The following is an 18210-nucleotide window of genomic DNA, read 5'->3' as shown; positions in this document are numbered from 1 at the left end:
GCACAGTTCCATTCCCTCCCATTAAAGCTCTAATATATCCTAATCACTGAAATAAAACGTTATCACATGAGATTATATGGCTTACATCCTCAGAGACCCGTTCCAGATGGTTTATTTGAGAGTGATAAGCAGCTCATTATGGGTAATACTTATCAGAACACTCCTTTATCTTGTATTGCAACCACACCCAAAGTCCAAGACTCCACCGGAGTGGTGGGAAGCTTTTCATGAGCTAGGGAGGCTACCTCTAAAGATCAGAGGAGTGACTTTATCTAATTCTAATCTTTACTTTGAGACTAATAAAAAGGAAGTCTAGAATCACAAGTAGATGCAAAAATTATCTGTCAGGATACAAAAATACACATCATCAATATTATACATACTTCCATTTCAGGCACACCAGGGCACCATCATTTTTCCCAATAACGAGAATGAATTTGGCATCCAGCGAAAATACCATGGATCTGATTCCCCCTCCTTGATATGAGTGACAATGCATACGAGCAAGTATATCCTAAAAAAATCACAGAAGCAGTTTCAGTAAATATGTTTTTGTAATCAGGTATGTCTGTAAACTATGCTTCTGTATTTTCTGATAAAAGTCAATCCAAAATGTCAACACAAAGTATATAAAAGACTAGGATTTATGATTTTATAATTTTTGACTACAGATGGGGCAAGTTTCTAGAATACTAATTTGGCAGGAAATGATAATGAAAAGTAACAAAATTACCTACCCCAAGATTTGCTGGAGAAGAAAGTGAATAGTTTGTATAATCATCAATTATAAAACCAACTGTACTATATAATGTTATGACAGTTCACATTCAACATAATTTTTTCCGGAACACTTTATTTTCAAGGGAAGAAAAGCCTACAGTGAAAGAAAATAGCTTGCACACCCCTTTCTCAGGTACACCAAACAAAGCCTGTGCCTGGATTCCTGCCTACCATAGTAGAAGTATGATAGATGAACAAAACACCATCGCTTGCTGCTGATGCCAGCCACTGGCTGTTGGGTGATAAACAGAGGAACCCCAATCCAAACTGATTGCTACGAGTCCTCTTCTCTGATAAAAATATTGATGGATCTTCCGATATATTCTGTTAAGCAAGGAAAATGTTAGGAGCACTTGAGATTATGGAAATATCTATGCTATTTTGATAAGACTAATGAGAGTTTTGTGGGTTATCACATGTGGTGCAATTTAAAATGCTTGGATTTCTGAGCTCAGGAAGCAGCACCATTGCTATGCTGACTTGCTTCTCATCTCTTCAAAAGGGTCTGCATATTTGTACGTGCGTTTGGGTCTGGAGTTGCCAAGGACGGATGCCCACCTTTGGAATTCACCTTCTTCCTTGACCTGACCCTTAAACTGGGGGAGACCTATGAGCTACAGAGAGGTCCAGTTCATCAGCAGACATTGCAGGCAGGGCTGGGCTGGGTTTGCAGTTCTGTCTTAGAGTCATGGGCTCACACAGGCTCAGTGCCTGCAATAGTTGGATACTCCAGTTACTCAGCAGACGGCACAAAAGCACAGCTCCAATACAGAAGCTACGTGTGAAGTGCCTGCAAGCTGCACAAGTTTAAGAACCAACATTTGGCTTTCTCTGTAATCAAACAAGAGGATTGGTTTTGCCAGGTTTCCGAGCAGGTGGCAGGATACTGAAAGCTGACGTTTATGGGATGGAGTAGATATTTTTAGTGCAGATAGGATTTTTTAGGATAATATCCTGCTATATTAACTTCAACTACAGCCTTTGGTTGATGGTATTTAACCATCACCCAAAATAAAGCAGCTTCAGAAAGTTACCTTTTCAGAGAGATGGTATTTATAGATGAAAAGTCCAGAGGTACAGTAGCCATATACAGTATTATCCTTCAATCTGACTGCTGAACTCAGAGGGCAATCCAGATCATAATGCTCCTTTTTAATGGCACTAGCATCAAACATTCCTTGTTCATTAACATATTCATCATTATCTAGAAGGGTGGAAAAAGAAACAGGGTGGAAAAGGCATCATTACCACTAATGCAGGTGCTTCACCTATTGAGTAGTTAAAAAAATCAGTCTCAGCAAGGAGTAAGCATGATATGAGTTTTCAAGGAGACTGGGAATCAAGATACCTAGCTTTACCACTCACTCTGGGTTTGTGCCAATCTAGCACACTGCAGTGAAGTAGAGAGATAGCTCTACTAGCATTAAAGAAGTCCTAAACAGTTTAACCACAGTGATGTAACAATTTGCATACCTTGATTTACATTGCTTTTTGGGTATTAGGTCAGCAGTGCTAATTAGTTTGCACAGAAGTTCATGTCATCAATGCTTTCATTTAAAACTTATTTAGTCTGCCATGACGTACCCACAGCCTGGGTGATATTGGTTAAAACACTTAAGTTTGCATCTTCAGGAGGGCACATACTTCTTTTTAGTTGCTTAAATTGAGCTTTACAGAGACACCTGAAATTAAGACTGATGCCATAATGGTAGATTTTTAGCAATTCTGAAAACCAAGGCCCATTTTGTATGTCTAAAATTGGGCACAAAATGAAGTCCAAAGTTAATGACTATTTAAAGAAAATACTAACTTAATTGAAAATATTTTTTTAAAGTTTGTAAATTTTAAGGCCCTTTAAAATTATGTAAATAACTAGAAAATCTGACACCAGGCTTACTAACAGTGTTACAGAAGGCTGTCCACTAAAAGCTTTGTTAGTGATTCATTTGAATATAAAATGAGTAAAATTATATAAAAATTGAATGACGTTAATAATGAACATGGGCTGCCTTTTGCTGTAATGTGACAGACAGAAGACATCACTGAAACCTCACACTATATTGATTCGGCAATTCTTAGGTGGAAGAGACATAAAACCGGAGGTGCACGGTGCCACTGCCAACCAGGCCTGTCCTGCGCTGGCTGCAGGGTGAGGACACCAAAGACAACATTACCCTGTGCTGTGCCTTAGTTAAGTTAATGCATTTAAGTTCTTCATGACAACTGAATTAGTTTTCCATCTGTTTCCAGAAAGTGCCCCAAATCGATGCATTCCAAGAATATCAGTTTTAGGTATTCCTAGAATATCAGACAGTTAAAACTTCTTTGTTCACTCATGACACTCAGGTCCATTTTTTCTTGCTTATACTACTTCTAAAATGCTATAATACTATAGCCGTGTCCTGAATGACACCACCAAATTACTGAGTTGTTTCACAGTGGATGATGGCATATATAAAACAAACCATTAGCAGTATTTGAGAATTTATTGTGGGTTACCCAATTTAGTGAAAAATTAACAGGATTCCTTCCAGATTATGAACAGAATTCAAACTGTGATGTCCCTATCTGTACATTGCACACTGCACACACACAGGGCCACATTTCCAGAGGGTGAATGGAAGTGCACCTTTCCCTCCTTTTCCTCACAGTGCCCCTTTTCTCATAGAAAGTTTTTCTTTAGCATTTCCTATTGAGACACAAGTTAATATTTTTTAAATACAGTGGACTTTTTCCTTGGTGCTTTTACACAGAAAAGCTATAACAAAGACAGGGAATCACTATTATTTTAGATATATCAACCTTTAATATTTTCCTTCTGAGCTATTACATATCTATAATAATTGTTTCAAGAGGCTGGTGGGATTGATTCCACTTTGAACACCTGATATGCTAGTCTGCAAATGGATGGTGCCAAGCACAAGGTCTCTGTGGCTGGCTTTGGGCATTGCCCACACAACAGTAATAGTAATAGTAATAGTAATAGTAATAGTAATAGTAATAGTAATAGTAACAGTAATAGCAATAGCAATAGCAATAGCAATAGCAATAGCAATAGTAACAACAACCACCAGCAGCAGAAGTAGTTAAGTGATGGCTTTGTGAATCTGCAAATGAATTACTTCTTCCTTCCTTGGCCTTCCCTTAAAATATCACATTTTGCAATGATTGAGCTGAGTATAAAACCTACCAAACGCTGTATGAGAAGTGGTGTCCCAGGAGAACGTACAGAGGAGATGAAGAAAGAGATTAAGATTGTTGGTATTTTGTGTTAAGGGATGGCAATACTACAATCTTGCTTTAGAAAAATATCACAGAATATATATTTCAATTCTTACCTGTTGTGAGTGCTGAAGATAGATAAAAAACTTCCAGTCTTGCTCTCTGGCCCACTGCTACATTAAGAAGTGCCGTCACTTCAACTACGTCCTTCTTGAAGTCAGAAACTACAGAGAGATCCAGCACTTCATCTGCTAAGGCTGAAGCGGGTAGGGAACTTCAATGCGAATTGTTACTGAATCATGGTAACACAGTTTTTACTAAGTTATCACATGAAACAAAGAGACACATATTTAGGAAACATCTCAGCTCAACCACACAGTTTTGAACTTGCATTAAAATATGAGACAAGCCACAACGTGGTTTCGGAAAGTGCTGCATGCACACAACTCCAGCTTGAGGCATCAGGCACTGAGAGTGCTAGGCACCAGAGGGTTACCATGACATTAAACATTCAAATATGACTTTACATCCAGCTTGAACTGTAGCAATTTTGAGGCTCTCTGCTTATAAACACCAGATAAAGCACAGAAAAGCCCTCCTGTAAGATGCCAGCCAGAAAATGAGAACACAATGGGGCAAATTGTCAACATTATCTAAGGAGATGTAACTCTACATTTGTGAAACCAATTAAAATGATAAAATAATGATGTCCTTTATACTTAAAATTATGATGAAGATCTATATGCACAGATGTAATCTGTAAGTATAACGTTAGTGGAATTGAGAGGCTGCATAAACAAGTTCACAGATTTCTGAAAAATTTTTCTGTGACTTAAAATTCCATAATTTTTAGTTTTCAGTACCCACCAGCAAAGCTGACAGTTCCAGCAGTCCTATACATTAAGGATGTCTGAGGCAGACATTTGCACTCAGCGATCATGACCTACAGGTTTTTACTCTAAGTTCTCTCAAGGTAAGCCAAGGTAAGTCTTAAGTTTTTTGGCAGCACTATTCCTTTTGTGCTGGAGTTGTGAGCAGCTGGTCAGCTAATCCATTCTCTTCCCTCTGACCTACATGTGCCTTTGCTACCTAAAACTACAGAGGAAAAAAGAGAAAAGATTGGCCCAGATGAAATATGGTTGGGAAATAAATGGGAAGAATATGTTTAGTCCTCCTGGAAAATAAGTAGAATGAAAGTATGAATAACAGAATAAAAAATAAGTACAATGAAGAATAGATACCTGCTATACAAAAAAGATGCAGACAGGCAGGAGAGGGTCCAGAGAAGGGACACAAAGATAATCAAAGGACTGGAAAGCTGGCGTATGGGGAAAGGCTGAGAGAACCTAATTTGTTCAGCCTTAAGCAAAGAAGGCTTGGGGAAACCTTATCACCATATTTAGTACATAAAGGGTGGCTACAAAGAAGATGGAGATTCCCTTTTTACAAGGAGCCACATGGAAAAGACAAGCGGTAACAGGTACAAGGTAGTCCTGGAGAGATTCCAGAAAAGGAAAGTTTTACACAATGAGAACATTATCAGCCTTTGAAATCATCTCCTCAGGGAAGTGGTGGATTCCCCAGCACTGGATACTTTTAAGATTCAGCTGGACAGGGTGCTAGGCTGTCTTGCCTAGGCTGTGCTTTTGTCAAGAAAGGTTGGACCTGATTCTATGATTCTACAATTATACAAAGCAGAGTGGCTTAGTCTGACCAGCAAGTATACCTAAAATACAGCAAAGAGTGAAAACACAACTTGGCTAATGCTGTAACATTTATTACCTACATATCCAAGAACTTGGAATAATTTTGAAGGTCGGGCATCTAGAATAAAGATATGTCCTTCTGCAGCCCTAGTGATGAGGAACTGGCCACTCTGGTCATAACTAGGAGAAAAATAAATCCAAATAGAAAGCTGTTCAATTAAAAGGGTCAAATAATCCCACTCCCATAATTCTGCTGACTTCACTGAGGGAATAGATGCAACTGAAATTTCAGCTCCTAGTTTTACAGGGTTAGGATCTCGTATAAAGCGCAGTTATGAGTGCAATTTCTAATTGAGTGAGTGGTCCGTCTAAAGCTACTAATACTCCATTAACAACTTTATTAAATCTATAATGAAGTTTACATTTTTAAAAATAAAACTGCTATACAGATTTTGATATTTTTAATAGACATGTCTTTGTTTACATTGATTTGACTTTGAATAATTTTGATTTGACTTTTAATAATTTGCTTCCTCTAGCTCTTTTTAATGTTTTATATTAGGTAGCTGTGAAAAGAGATCACATCTGAGTCTCCAAATAACAGGCAGATTTATATTAAAGTTTAACAGTTCAATATCCATTTTATTTTTAAAAAAGTAGAAGTAAAATACTCTCAGATTTTTCAATAAGGGAAAAAAGCAACCAACCAAACAAGAAAAGCCTTTTAGATCACTAGATCTTATTACGGGAGGACTGGTAAATTCTGGAACAGTGAGCAAATGAATAATTAACAATGGCAATAAAAATCCACTGTATAAGAAGCAATGACCAAAAGGCTTAAACTTAATTTCACAACACCTTAAATTTACTTTTGGTGAGAAATGACCCTCTAAAGTTGGGTCTAAAGTTAGACACATGGAATTGTGCATAATTACTGATCTGTCAGAAAAGATCTCACATATGAGTATTTTCAGTGCTCGGTTAAACCTTCTTAAAATACAGGTTTATTATATTTCTCTCATATAAATCCTGCTACCTTTCTTGCAAGCAATTTAGAATATGTTAGAAAAAAACTGAGGCCATTAAAATATTTTACTTTGTTATTTTTGGAATAAAAGCTCCAATTTTTTTGTTCAACTAACAGCATTACTAAGAAACAGATTGACAGTATTCCTGCCCTTGTTGCTACGTACTTACTGCAAAGACAGCACTGGAAATTTGGAAAGAAAAATTCTGTGAACAACCCGTGGAGCTTCAGCTTTGGTAACATCAAGGAAATAGATTTGACCTCTTCCGGTCCCTACAGCAACGCTGCTGGAGGAGGGACAGCAAGCCATAGCTGTTGCCTAGTTGAGAAGGAAAAGATACTTAAAAGTTCCATACCTTTTTCACAATTATGCTGTATGTTAGTATGCAACTTCATTTACTATTTAAAAGTCCCTAAAAATCGGTGAAGAAAGCCCAAGCGGTTCATCTAAAAACTTTTTTTTAACAAAGTATTTTAGAGACATCATAGGCTTTTTCCCTACACTCTGTATCTACAAAACAAAAAACAATTCTGCATCCCTCAGAAAAAAAATCATTATATCCACTCTCCAGATTTTAAGTGAAATGAGTTCCACCTAAATAAAACGGTGAGTGCACTGTTAGGTGTACAGCTGCTACAGAAAGGGATTAGTTTCTTACTGTGTCAGATTTCAGGGTTTGAATGCATCTTAAATCAGGACAAAGCATTAACAGTTTTAAATACTTTCATCAACTCAGTTTCAAGAACCTGATTAGTCAAGGCATTTAGTTTTTACAGACTCAAAACTTTTCCATTCAGTTCTGACACTCATTAAAAATAAAAATTTAATAAACTACCATAAAAATTTAGTTTGTTATTTACAAATATATGCTTAAAGACGCATCACTATGACAACCCATTCAATGATTCTGTGACACGAGGTTGAAATGTTGCCTCTGCTTTATGGCCCAGTTCAATACATGATTAGTTCAAGGAAACATAATCTTTTCTAAATCTCTTTCATGGGTTGTTCAGAGACATGACTGAGCTTTCCTCACCACTGGTTGATCCAAATCTGTGGAATATTATGCTATGAATTAAAAAATATTAAAGAAAACTTCAAGTATCCGTCACTAAATAGGCTCCTGGTTACGTGTACCTCAATATCAAGGTTGAGCTTGCTGAGGCAAGTTCCATCTTCGAGGAACCAAACTTGTACTTCACCTGAAATTGTTACAGACTATTGAACAGAGAAAAAACATAGTCAAAAGAGGGTGGAATAACCAAATAGTCTGGAAGTGACTAGTGATCTTTTATAGAATATAAATTCAATTAGTGTCTGAGCAGAGCAGATTAAGGGTTACTAGCTTTGCTTGGAGTTATCTTGATTTCCCTTTAAGTCCAGTTGCTGCAAGGTACACCTGTCTAAGGAAAATGTGCAATAACTTTTGTGAATTGCTGCAAATACAGGAATTTTTTTTTAAGCAGAATGAGACAATCTAGAGCAAAACATGTAAGCCTGATCAATATTAGCACTTCCATCATTCAGCCTGCAATAGAAAAACCTGCTTATAATTTCGTTTTCACAGGAAAGGGCTTAAGTTGACGTCTGGTTTCCTCATATGAAAAATTATGCATATCATAATGGTGCTTGAGTTCTTCTTATAATCAAGCAATTCTATAATTCCACAGTAAAGTGTGGCTAGAGATCAATCAACCCTCACATTACTCATTCAAACTCAGGTAAAATTTGTCATTTCCATGCTACTGACAAACAAACAGAATCAGCAAAACTAATTGATTAACACCCCAGAATTTCGAGGCTGGCTACTTGAAGAATTCATGGCCTTGTGATGAATCAGACTTACAGGAGTCCAAGACACAGGAGGAAAACAAGGAATTTTTCAGAATGAACAGATCCATGAGTAAGGCCTTTTTGTCCCTGGACCCGGGACAAAGGCATTTCTGAGGCTGTTCCAATTTGTGCCGAAGGCTGAAAAGATCAGCAGGGATTCCTTATTCCAACATCTGTTCTCTGAATTGAATCCACCTTTTGTTCAGCTATGTTCCTGACCACTAGTGAGACAGCAAATAAACAGCAGAACCATACAACATTTTAGCAGCCTGCGAATTATCCACCCTGCATTCCAGGGCAAGAGCTGACCCTTTTATAGGCCATACCTGAATTAATGTCGTTTACTTCCTTAATGAGAAGTTTTTACACAACTGTTAGAAATACCAGAACAGTCATAATCTCTGCAAGGCTTTTGATTTTGTGTCTTAGCAACATTTTGGTCACCTGAAAAGAGCCACAATTATATATAAGGAAGAATACCACTTCTTACCACACAGTACTTGTCCCCTGGAGTAAGAAAATCAGCTGCCAGAAAACAACTACTGCATGTTTCCAGGAGTTTGACAGCTTCTCCACTGTGGGCAGGTTTGTAAGCATAGACTGTCCCCTGACAAATAGAGAGAAACAATCCATCACTGGGCTATGAGACTTTTCATTAAAAGCTGTCAAAGACTTCAAGAAAAAATACTCATCTTTCTGAGCTTCATTCTTTAAAGTTTCATACTTTATTCTAAACTGAGGTAAAAAGCACCCAGTAGAATTCAACTGAATTTAGTGAATTATATAAATTTACACTAGCTGAAAATCAGGATGGCTCATTTGAGAGTGATCCAGCTAGTCACATTTTCAAGTTTTGTTTCTCATAACTGCTTTAATTTAAAACCACCCTATTTCATACTGCTCCAGGAACCAATAAATATTCTGCAGTGACATAAAACACAAATCATAAATCTTAAGCTTTAAGAGATCTTTTTATGCAAAGACCTCAAAGCCTCTTTGAAACAATTCATAACTAATGTAGATATAGATTTTAGAACTTCTCTACTCATTTTACAAAAGGAGAATGAAATAAAAGACAAAGTGTGGCCAAAGTTACCATTGCACTGCTGTCCTGAACCCAGGACATCCTGACTGACACTCCATGCCCCCCCCAAACATTTAAATCCCAATTTAAATTACTAAAGATCTGGAAAAACAGGGATAATTTGAGGATTTGGGATCCATATGTAAGATTTCTGGACATCAGGCTGGTCAAAGAAGGATCTTGGACTTGGTGGTCAAACAAATTTAGTTACATAGAATCATAGAACCATAGAACGACTAGGTTGGAAGGGACCCACTGGGTCATTGAGTCCAACCACTCCTAACACTCCCTAAACTACACCCCTCCGCACCTCATCCACCCATCCCTTAAACACCTCCAGGGAAGGTGACTCCACCACCTCCCTGGGCAGCCTGTTCCAGTGCCCAATGACTCTTTTTGTGAAAAATTTTTTCCTGATTTCAAGCCTGAACCTCCCCTGGCGGAGCTTGAGGTCATTCCCCATTGTCCTGTCCCCTGTCACCTGGGAGAAGAGGCCAGCTCCCTCCTCTCCTCAACCTCCTTTCAGGTGGTTGTAGAGAGCAATAAGGCCTCCCCTCAGCCTCCTCTTCTCTAGGCTAAACAACCCCACCTCTCTCAGCCGCTCCTCATAAGACTTGTTCTCCAGCCCCCTCACCAGCTTCGTTGCTCTTCTCTGGACACGCTCCAGAGCCTCAACATCCTTCTTGTGGTGAGGGACCCAGAACTGAACACAGTACCTACATGTACAGAACAACCCTCCTGCATAGCCACAGTAGGTCTGATGTACCCAAGCTACTCTCTTCTTCCTGTGCAGGCACACATCCAACCTAGAGCTCATGCACAATAGGTTCCATGTGGCTTAAACACACAGGAGACCCTGAACACTTACTCTGCTGTACATACACAAGTATTTCTGTTAGGAAGTCTCAGCATTATGTACCTTATAATCCACCATCTGTTGGAGACAAATGTTCTGTGCTTCATGAAAAGTCTTTCCAAGCTTTCATTACAAACACAAGATCGGCTAAGTTTGCCTCTGGTATAATTTTTTGACTGTATGACTACATTACAGACATTTCATTCTAGCAGTGCCAGCATGCACATACAGAATAACAGGAACATCTCATTATGTTATGCCATTATCTCAAATGCTATACCTCGTCAGTGACAAGCAGAAGCACAGTGTAATCAGGTGAGAATATGAGGCTGGATATGGGTTTTAAGATATCAACGCAGATTTTCATCTCATACTGCAGATCTTTGATGTGATAGAAGAATAAAATGCCCCCCTGTGCAGAGAAATACAAATCCACATCACGTCAAGGTCAATTATCCCAGTCCACTCTGGCAAACTGAACTGGAAAAACCTTCTGAAATTCTCTAGACTCAGTGTGTTTAACTGTATCCCATCACTAATGGTCTCATCTGCCTTCATGACGTTTAAATTCAGATGACATCCTGCATAACAGACCTTTTGAAAAATCAAAGTGTTTTTTAATACAAGTCTTAGTAACCCATGTTTGACAACAGACTCTCTCACTAGTTAATACTTGAGATTACATATTGTTTCTTTTGTGACAGTATAGGGACTTGTCCCTCTCTTAAGCAGTAATGTACAATAGAATCATCATTTTGGGTTAAATATTGAATTAGATTTAGCACAAAACAATTTGGCAGTTCTCTTGGTCATTTTTTCTCCTTTCCTATTTGTCATCCATCCTTTTCTTTTGTTCCTCTAGAATTCTCTTCACCTTTTGTTAAAAATAGGATTGTCCTCTTTGGTTGCTGCTTTGACTAAAAAAATGGAATCTCTTCCTCCCTGCTCCTTTCTGATTTCTTTTCACAAGTTCTAACAAATAAAATATATGACACCACCAGAGACTTTTTCTGACTTCTGTCTTTACAGCGAGCTCTGCAAATATACTCCATTTGAATTTTCACACAATAAGAGTAAAGTACAAGCATAAAGGATGCCTTACACTTCCAGCTGCATACAGTCCCTCATTACAAAATGCCATGGCATGTAAAACTGATTCTTGTGGATCCTTTGGCTTGCAACCTGAGAGCACAAAGCCAACAAGAAATATCAAGTTTAATTTATTGCAACAATGTGTCTCAACTTCAAACCTGAGATGATTTACTGCTTGTCAGTAAAAAGGCTCAACAGGCTATATATTCTTTGGACTTCATGCTGTGATGATGAAGGAAAAGGCTGGTACACATAATTTGAAGTGACAGTAATACTGTGGTCTGATGAATTAGGAATTAATTTGAGAAATCAAACCTTGTCCCAGTGTCTGGTTACCTTCACTGTGAAAGGTTTTTTTCCCCCTAATACCTACCCAGAATTTCCATCGATGCAAACTGTGCCCTTTGCCTGTCAGGTTCCATCCTGTCTGTAACCTTCCATGAGTAGCTGAAGCAACAATAAAATCCCCCATTTCCTTTCCACTGGGCTGAATAGAGTTCCCACAGCCCATCTTTGTATGACACGTACGCAGACTCTGCAATAATCTTTGTGGCCCTGTGCTGAACTTTGCCCACTATGTGAATACCTTTTTTGTACCGTGGAGCCCAAAACAAAACATTTGAAACAAACCCTAAATCCTAACTCAACTAAATCACAAATGATAGCAGTTCTAAACAAAGTTACTAAAACTAAGCAGTAGAGAACCCATTCTAGTATCACTTATTCCAATTTAAACTAGAATGAACAGAAATTATTTCCCTGTCACTGTTTTTCCAGAGGCTATTCATTTGGCTGTCTACTCACACAAAAGCTATTAATCATTTCTCATGTGAACATGTGAACATGTGAACATGAGAAATGTTCACATGAGAAAAGGTTGCCATTGGTGTGTCTTACAGAGGCCAGTGTGAGCTGAGCTTTTCTAACAAGTGGCTTCCTGCTGTACTCACGTATTATTACCCCCAGACATCACTGATGCTGGCTAAAAATCAATTAGCTTGATTTGAACATGGAAATACCTTTCTTTTTCTGTACTTCTCCTCGAACATATGACACGATGTCTGATACTTTACATACATATTCTGCACAAAAGAAAACAATATATAATGTCAACCTTGTTTAGATGTCAGTATAGCAATAAAAGTCAGTTATAGTCCAGTCTACTGAACAAAAGGCCAGGTTCGGTATACTGAATCAAAAACGTGCATTCTTCCTCAATATCCACCATTTCTGCACAACAGCAGAACAGAAGAAAGTAAAAAAAAGCTTTCATCTATCCATTTTCCTCCCTGTTTGAATAAAAGATACCACACAGCTATTTCTTACCAGGTAGAGGTTTTTGTTGAAGAACAGAAGCACTGCCTGTCTCAGCATCAATTGCCAAAACATATCCTTCCTCACAGGCCAAGTAAATTTCTGAGGTGGCAGTCCAGCAGTGGGCAGTAGGATGCACTGAAGGCTTAACAGAATCTCTTGGCTTCAGCACAAAAATAAACAAGTTCAATTAACAATTGACAAATATTTGTACAAGCAGTTACATACATTTTATGGCAAAAAAACAGATCATTACCTGATAGAGTCTGACCACCTATATAACTTCAGCCCTATCTATTCAGTTAGTCCTTGACTGAGGGTAGTAACTTGAAAAACAAGAACATTCTCCAGAGAAGTCTGTCTGGAGACACTGGTGGAGAACTCACCTCTCTCTCTAGAAGCTTGTCTGAATGATGAAATATTTTTTCATTTTAAAATTATATATTTTAAAATTTAGATTTATCTGGATTTATTCTCCAGCACTTGTATCTTTTACAGGTTTGTCCCTTAGCTTGGAATCCATCCAGTATTTTCCCTACACTTGCAGTGATGCTGAGCCAATATAACCAATTTTTAAATGATAAAATTATGATCAAATTCAACACTTTGAGACCCCAGAAATTTTTGTTACATCAGAATAGCACTGGAAGCCTAGATTGAAATGGTTACCCACTACGACCTCACCCTCACAAATGCTTTTCAAACTACTTTTCAGTTCAGTCTTCCACTTTGTAGACATTACCTACACATGTGGTCTTGCATACTTGGCAATACTAAAACACACTTTGTTTGAATAGTTTATCTTATCATACAATCCAAATTACTCTGTAAAACAGCTCTGCCAACCTTTGTGTCATCTGCAAATTAGTTCCAGAAATATCCTTGCCACAGACTTTGCATGTGCCTTGAATTTCATTTCACTATAATAAATCTCACAAATCTATCATTCACAAACCAGGAAGAACATAAATTCACCATCAAATATTATTAAACACAGTGACCTGCTCAAATACAACAGTAATAGGGGTCATATAAATACCATGATAGAAAGAATCAGATGGAATAGGATTTGGGGAGGTAAAAAGGGGAAGAAAACACAAGGAAACCTTGTAAGAATATTTAAAAAGAGATCCCAAGAACGACTCATGTGAGCAGAAGTGGTGACGAACACTAGACAATAAGATGGATGGAAAAAAATGAAGAGTCTATAATTCTATAAAACACCTGCTGTCTCAATAAAGGTTCTATAAAAAGGAAATATGGGTGGACTTGTGCTGAAAACATAGGACAGAGATTCATAAGTGCCTAGATTTAGTTACTAAAATATGCCAAGGACTGACTATATGATTCTGGTTAAGAAACTTACTCTCTATTTATGCTTACAAAGCATTTTGAATTTCTCAAGGGGGAAATGTTACACAAATAAAGTATATTAATATTTACTTTATAAATCAAATAGGACTAACAGTAATAAATCTATAACAAATGGGGCTTTACATCACCCAGAAAAACATTTAATATAGGCATTTTTGCTGATTTTATGAGTGTTGAACGTAACAAATCTTTGGGAAGGCTGCAATTGAGCTCCTGTGAATCAGAAGCTTTCTGTGTAAAGATGAGTTCTGTAATATTCCTTTGTACCTGCTGCCATGACTGTCTTAACACATAAACTAAATAATATATGGAAAACTGAGGATGAGATTATATAAATTCCAAACCAGGTTGCTTCCTGAACTGTGCATTAGTAAGTTGGTAAATAATAATAATAATAATAATAATAATAATAATAATAATAATAATAATAATAATAATGCTGTATTTCTTTTGAACTTCTCTCCCCTTTGAGTAGCAACTCTACTGAGAAAAAAAAATCCATGATGGAACCTTGTCATGAAAAGTTTTATTAAAAAAACAATTAAATAATATTGGTACTGGATGCCAAGAGAACTCAAGTGGCCTTGTCATGGCAAAGCATATTCAGAAACCTCAGGTCCCAAATGTAAGAAATATCGAAACAAAACTAAATCAATCTAATGGAAGAAAGAACAATGAAAGCTGTAGGATAGTTCCATTCCTTTCACTCTGCTGCCCCGTTGTGGTTACACTTCGGTAAATACCCAGCCTTAGTGTCTTCTTCTAGAGACTGGAACCCTAACACATTTCAAAGAAGCCACCAACAGCACTGGCAATGGGCTTGCTTTTCTTTCTTGCCTCTCACACATTCCTTAGGAGTGGGCTACAGCCTCCAAGGACCATGGACTACTGGTTGAGGACAAATCCTTTAAATGACAGTCTAAATAAATGGTCCTCCACTTTGGATGCTTACATCAATGGGAAAAATATTGATCTCAACTGACTTAGAATTAGTGATGAACAGAAATCCTTCTGTCGAATTCTGCAGAGATGGGGAGAGCTTCCTCAGGCCATGATGCTATTCCCACTGCATACAACTGAATGCATCTCATTAACCACCACAAGAGAAGCAACTTATCTACTGCTAATTAAAAAAGCATTGATGATGGTAGAGAGGAAAATAACTCCAAGGTATTTACAAATGGTAAGGCACAGATTTTAGGCCAGAGTCAGATAACTGCACGTGAACATTTGTAACAGTAGACAAATCATCAGTGATAGTAACCACCGATACATCTGCTGCAGCAGTCTGTCAGTTTATAAAGACAGTGAAGAACGGTATTTGGAGCTGGTTTGGACAGCCTGGTTCTTTATGGCAACTGTATTCTGAAGATATCTTGATATCTGAGGAAGTCAGCAAATTCAGTCATTTCAATCTCTCTCAAAGTGCTGCATTAGACACTTTTCAACGTGAGGATGATAATAAAATAATATTTCAAAGTATTTTCTCTACTGAATATATTCTGATCAACTTGTGCAGGAACTGCTTTGCCAAAAGACCATCCTGGAGTGCCGGAGGGGGTGCTTAACCTGGCAAGACATTTGTGTGTGACAGTTACAAGATCCAGTAGTGGCTCAGTTTTTCTGCTAGCTTAGAGACAGAACATATGTGCACAGGTGTGCGTGGAGAGGAGAATTAGCGCTGTAAGGCACAATTAGTGTAAGTCCTGCAAAAAAAATTGTTTAGCTATCATAGTCTGGAGTAAGGTGAAAACATACCAGAAATTGATTCAATACCTTCTGGTACTAAATTGTGAGTGTAGCGCTCACAACACACTAACAAAACAGCAAAATGAGCAATAACAGCTCAATGTGTTTCTGCAAAAAGTTTCCACTTCTAAATAACCTGATGTTCATTATCTTGTCAATATTCATAACCAAAATACACCCATTTAGGGAATTTGGACGGTAAATTACTATGAAAATACTTACTATGTAATTTGAAAGAAAAGGAAATCTTTGTTAAAGCCTACTAGAACAATCTACTCTTATTCCAGGAATATTTCTATGTATAAGGAGAACATAATCGCCTTGAAGGTGCTAAAAAGAAGTCTAGGTTTTTCTGAAGGCAGTTGGAAATGCAAAGCCCCTGTAGTGGTACCTAGCACGGGTGAAAGCACAAACTTTTCTGTGTGGAAAACTTCACGACATGGTTCTGCAAATTCAAGCATAAGAACTTACCATTTCTGAATAGAATAGCCTCCATTCCAGGAGAGACAAATTCTGTTAAGCCTCACAGACCTAATAATCCTGCCGCTTCCCCCTCCCTCCAATACTTCTCTTAATTTATTTTACAGGCTAAAGCAGAAAGTGGATTTTGCAGTTCATCATTCACACACATTGTAAGAGGCAGTAAGGCAGAAGAAAAAGGCAATGCCCCTGATAAGCATACATTATTTTCATTTTCCATGTCCTAAGTGATCTGAAATGCAAGCAGTTCATGTGTAATCAGCATCAGTAGAGGATGTTTGTAGTTATTCATTGTCCTGGAAAGCAAGGGCATCAGCAGTTATGCAGTTAAAAACCTCTGCAAATCTGGAAGCATGAAGCCATGAAAAGACAATGAGGTCAGGAAAATGTCATTCCCTATTTCTATTTTTAATTATTCTTTATAAGAAAAGTCTATGGCAGAAATCTCTGATGCATTAATCTGATAATACAGAACTCACATTTCTCCATTATAAAAGACATAGTATAATGCCAGTATCAAGTCGTGCATGGCAGTTTTGGTGTTTCATATATATCACAAGCCACCAAATAAAAAACTATGTTGTTAACATTAATAGACAATCCTAGATTTGCAAGCTAAATATTTTCATGCTGCCAGATGCTTCTAGTTTGTTTTCAGGTGAAAATAAATATAAACCAAAATGAGAATACTTTTGAAGCCTCTCAAAAGAGGCATCTCAAGGAAGGCTAACAAGTAAATTATCAAACACAAGTGAGACAAACGGGCAGTTCTAATTCTGAGAGTGGATTGGAAATGTATTCCAGAAGCAAGTGTTGCTGTTTGGTACAAAACCTTCACCGTTTCCACAGCCTGAGACTTTCTCTGAGTCAAAAAAAAAAATCCCATAGAGAAGTAGGGATACCTGAAATTACTAGCTGTTTAGCACAGGAATAGGTTTTTAAGGTTTCAGGAGGTCATATTAGCTTGGGCATGCTGAAATACTGACATGCTTATACTGCTTCTGGGATACAGATTCATACCTCCACTGCACGGATATATTACTATGCTAGCCCTGGGTCAGAAATCTCTACATTGCACTGCACTGTGCAGTAGCAGCATGGCTTGTAAGCCTTGTCAAAATTGATCTCAAAAATATCATTGAGAAAACAGATCCATTCACTGTGTTGTACCTGTTTAACAGACATTAAAATTATTAATTTAACACGTGTTTGCAAAAAAAGCATAATAACTTGGAGTAGTGAAAAAGAAAAAAATCAGTAACTACCATGAATGTTTCTGCTTCATCTCCTAACAGTCCAGCAATGGCTGAAACTGGCAAATCAGGGCCATAGTACTGATCTTCAGTATGAGAAACTGGGAAAAACAAACCCTTAGAAGGACTCAAGGACTCTTGTCCATCAGGGAGTTCCACGAGGCTGTGAAAAAGCAAGAGACACTGTCTGAGGAGAAGAACTATTATGAACAGAGTAAATGCTGATAGAAAACTGAGGAGCATGTTTTCAAAACTTCGAGACACCAACTCAGTTAATGGGCTTTACTTCTGCAAGAGTAAGGGAAGACTGTTGTAGACAATCATTCTACACAGCAGGTATCATTTCACTGAAAAGTAATAGCAATTCTGCTACTAAAGAGGAATGTTCCTAACTGGCAGAAAGATTGCCACGTTCTAGCACAGTCTCTTTTCTCATTGC

General features: G+C 37.8%; 1 protein-coding gene across 1 annotated transcript in view; it reads right to left on the bottom strand.

The window, feature by feature from the left end:
* Window positions 1–18210, bottom strand: part of CFAP43 (cilia and flagella associated protein 43) — a 49396-nt gene that overhangs the window by 23768 nt on the left and 7418 nt on the right. Inside the window, exons 5-17 of the mRNA XM_054071548.1 lie at window positions 17784–17934; window positions 12928–13078; window positions 12621–12683; window positions 11612–11691; window positions 10790–10921; window positions 9060–9176; window positions 7874–7954; window positions 6906–7054; window positions 5785–5888; window positions 4119–4259; window positions 1815–1984; window positions 952–1104; window positions 384–514 (exon numbers count right to left, since the gene is read on the bottom strand). Coding sequence (XP_053927523.1) covers window positions 384–514; window positions 952–1104; window positions 1815–1984; window positions 4119–4259; window positions 5785–5888; window positions 6906–7054; window positions 7874–7954; window positions 9060–9176; window positions 10790–10921; window positions 11612–11691; window positions 12621–12683; window positions 12928–13078; window positions 17784–17934 — 1623 coding nt within the window. The remainder of the gene's footprint in view (window positions 1–383; window positions 515–951; window positions 1105–1814; window positions 1985–4118; window positions 4260–5784; window positions 5889–6905; window positions 7055–7873; window positions 7955–9059; window positions 9177–10789; window positions 10922–11611; window positions 11692–12620; window positions 12684–12927; window positions 13079–17783; window positions 17935–18210) is intronic.

Source organism: Cuculus canorus, chromosome 7, assembly GCF_017976375.1.
Source record: "Cuculus canorus isolate bCucCan1 chromosome 7, bCucCan1.pri, whole genome shotgun sequence".
Lineage (NCBI taxonomy): Eukaryota > Metazoa > Chordata > Aves > Cuculiformes > Cuculidae > Cuculus > Cuculus canorus.
This window is presented reverse-complemented; position numbering and strand designations above follow the sequence as displayed.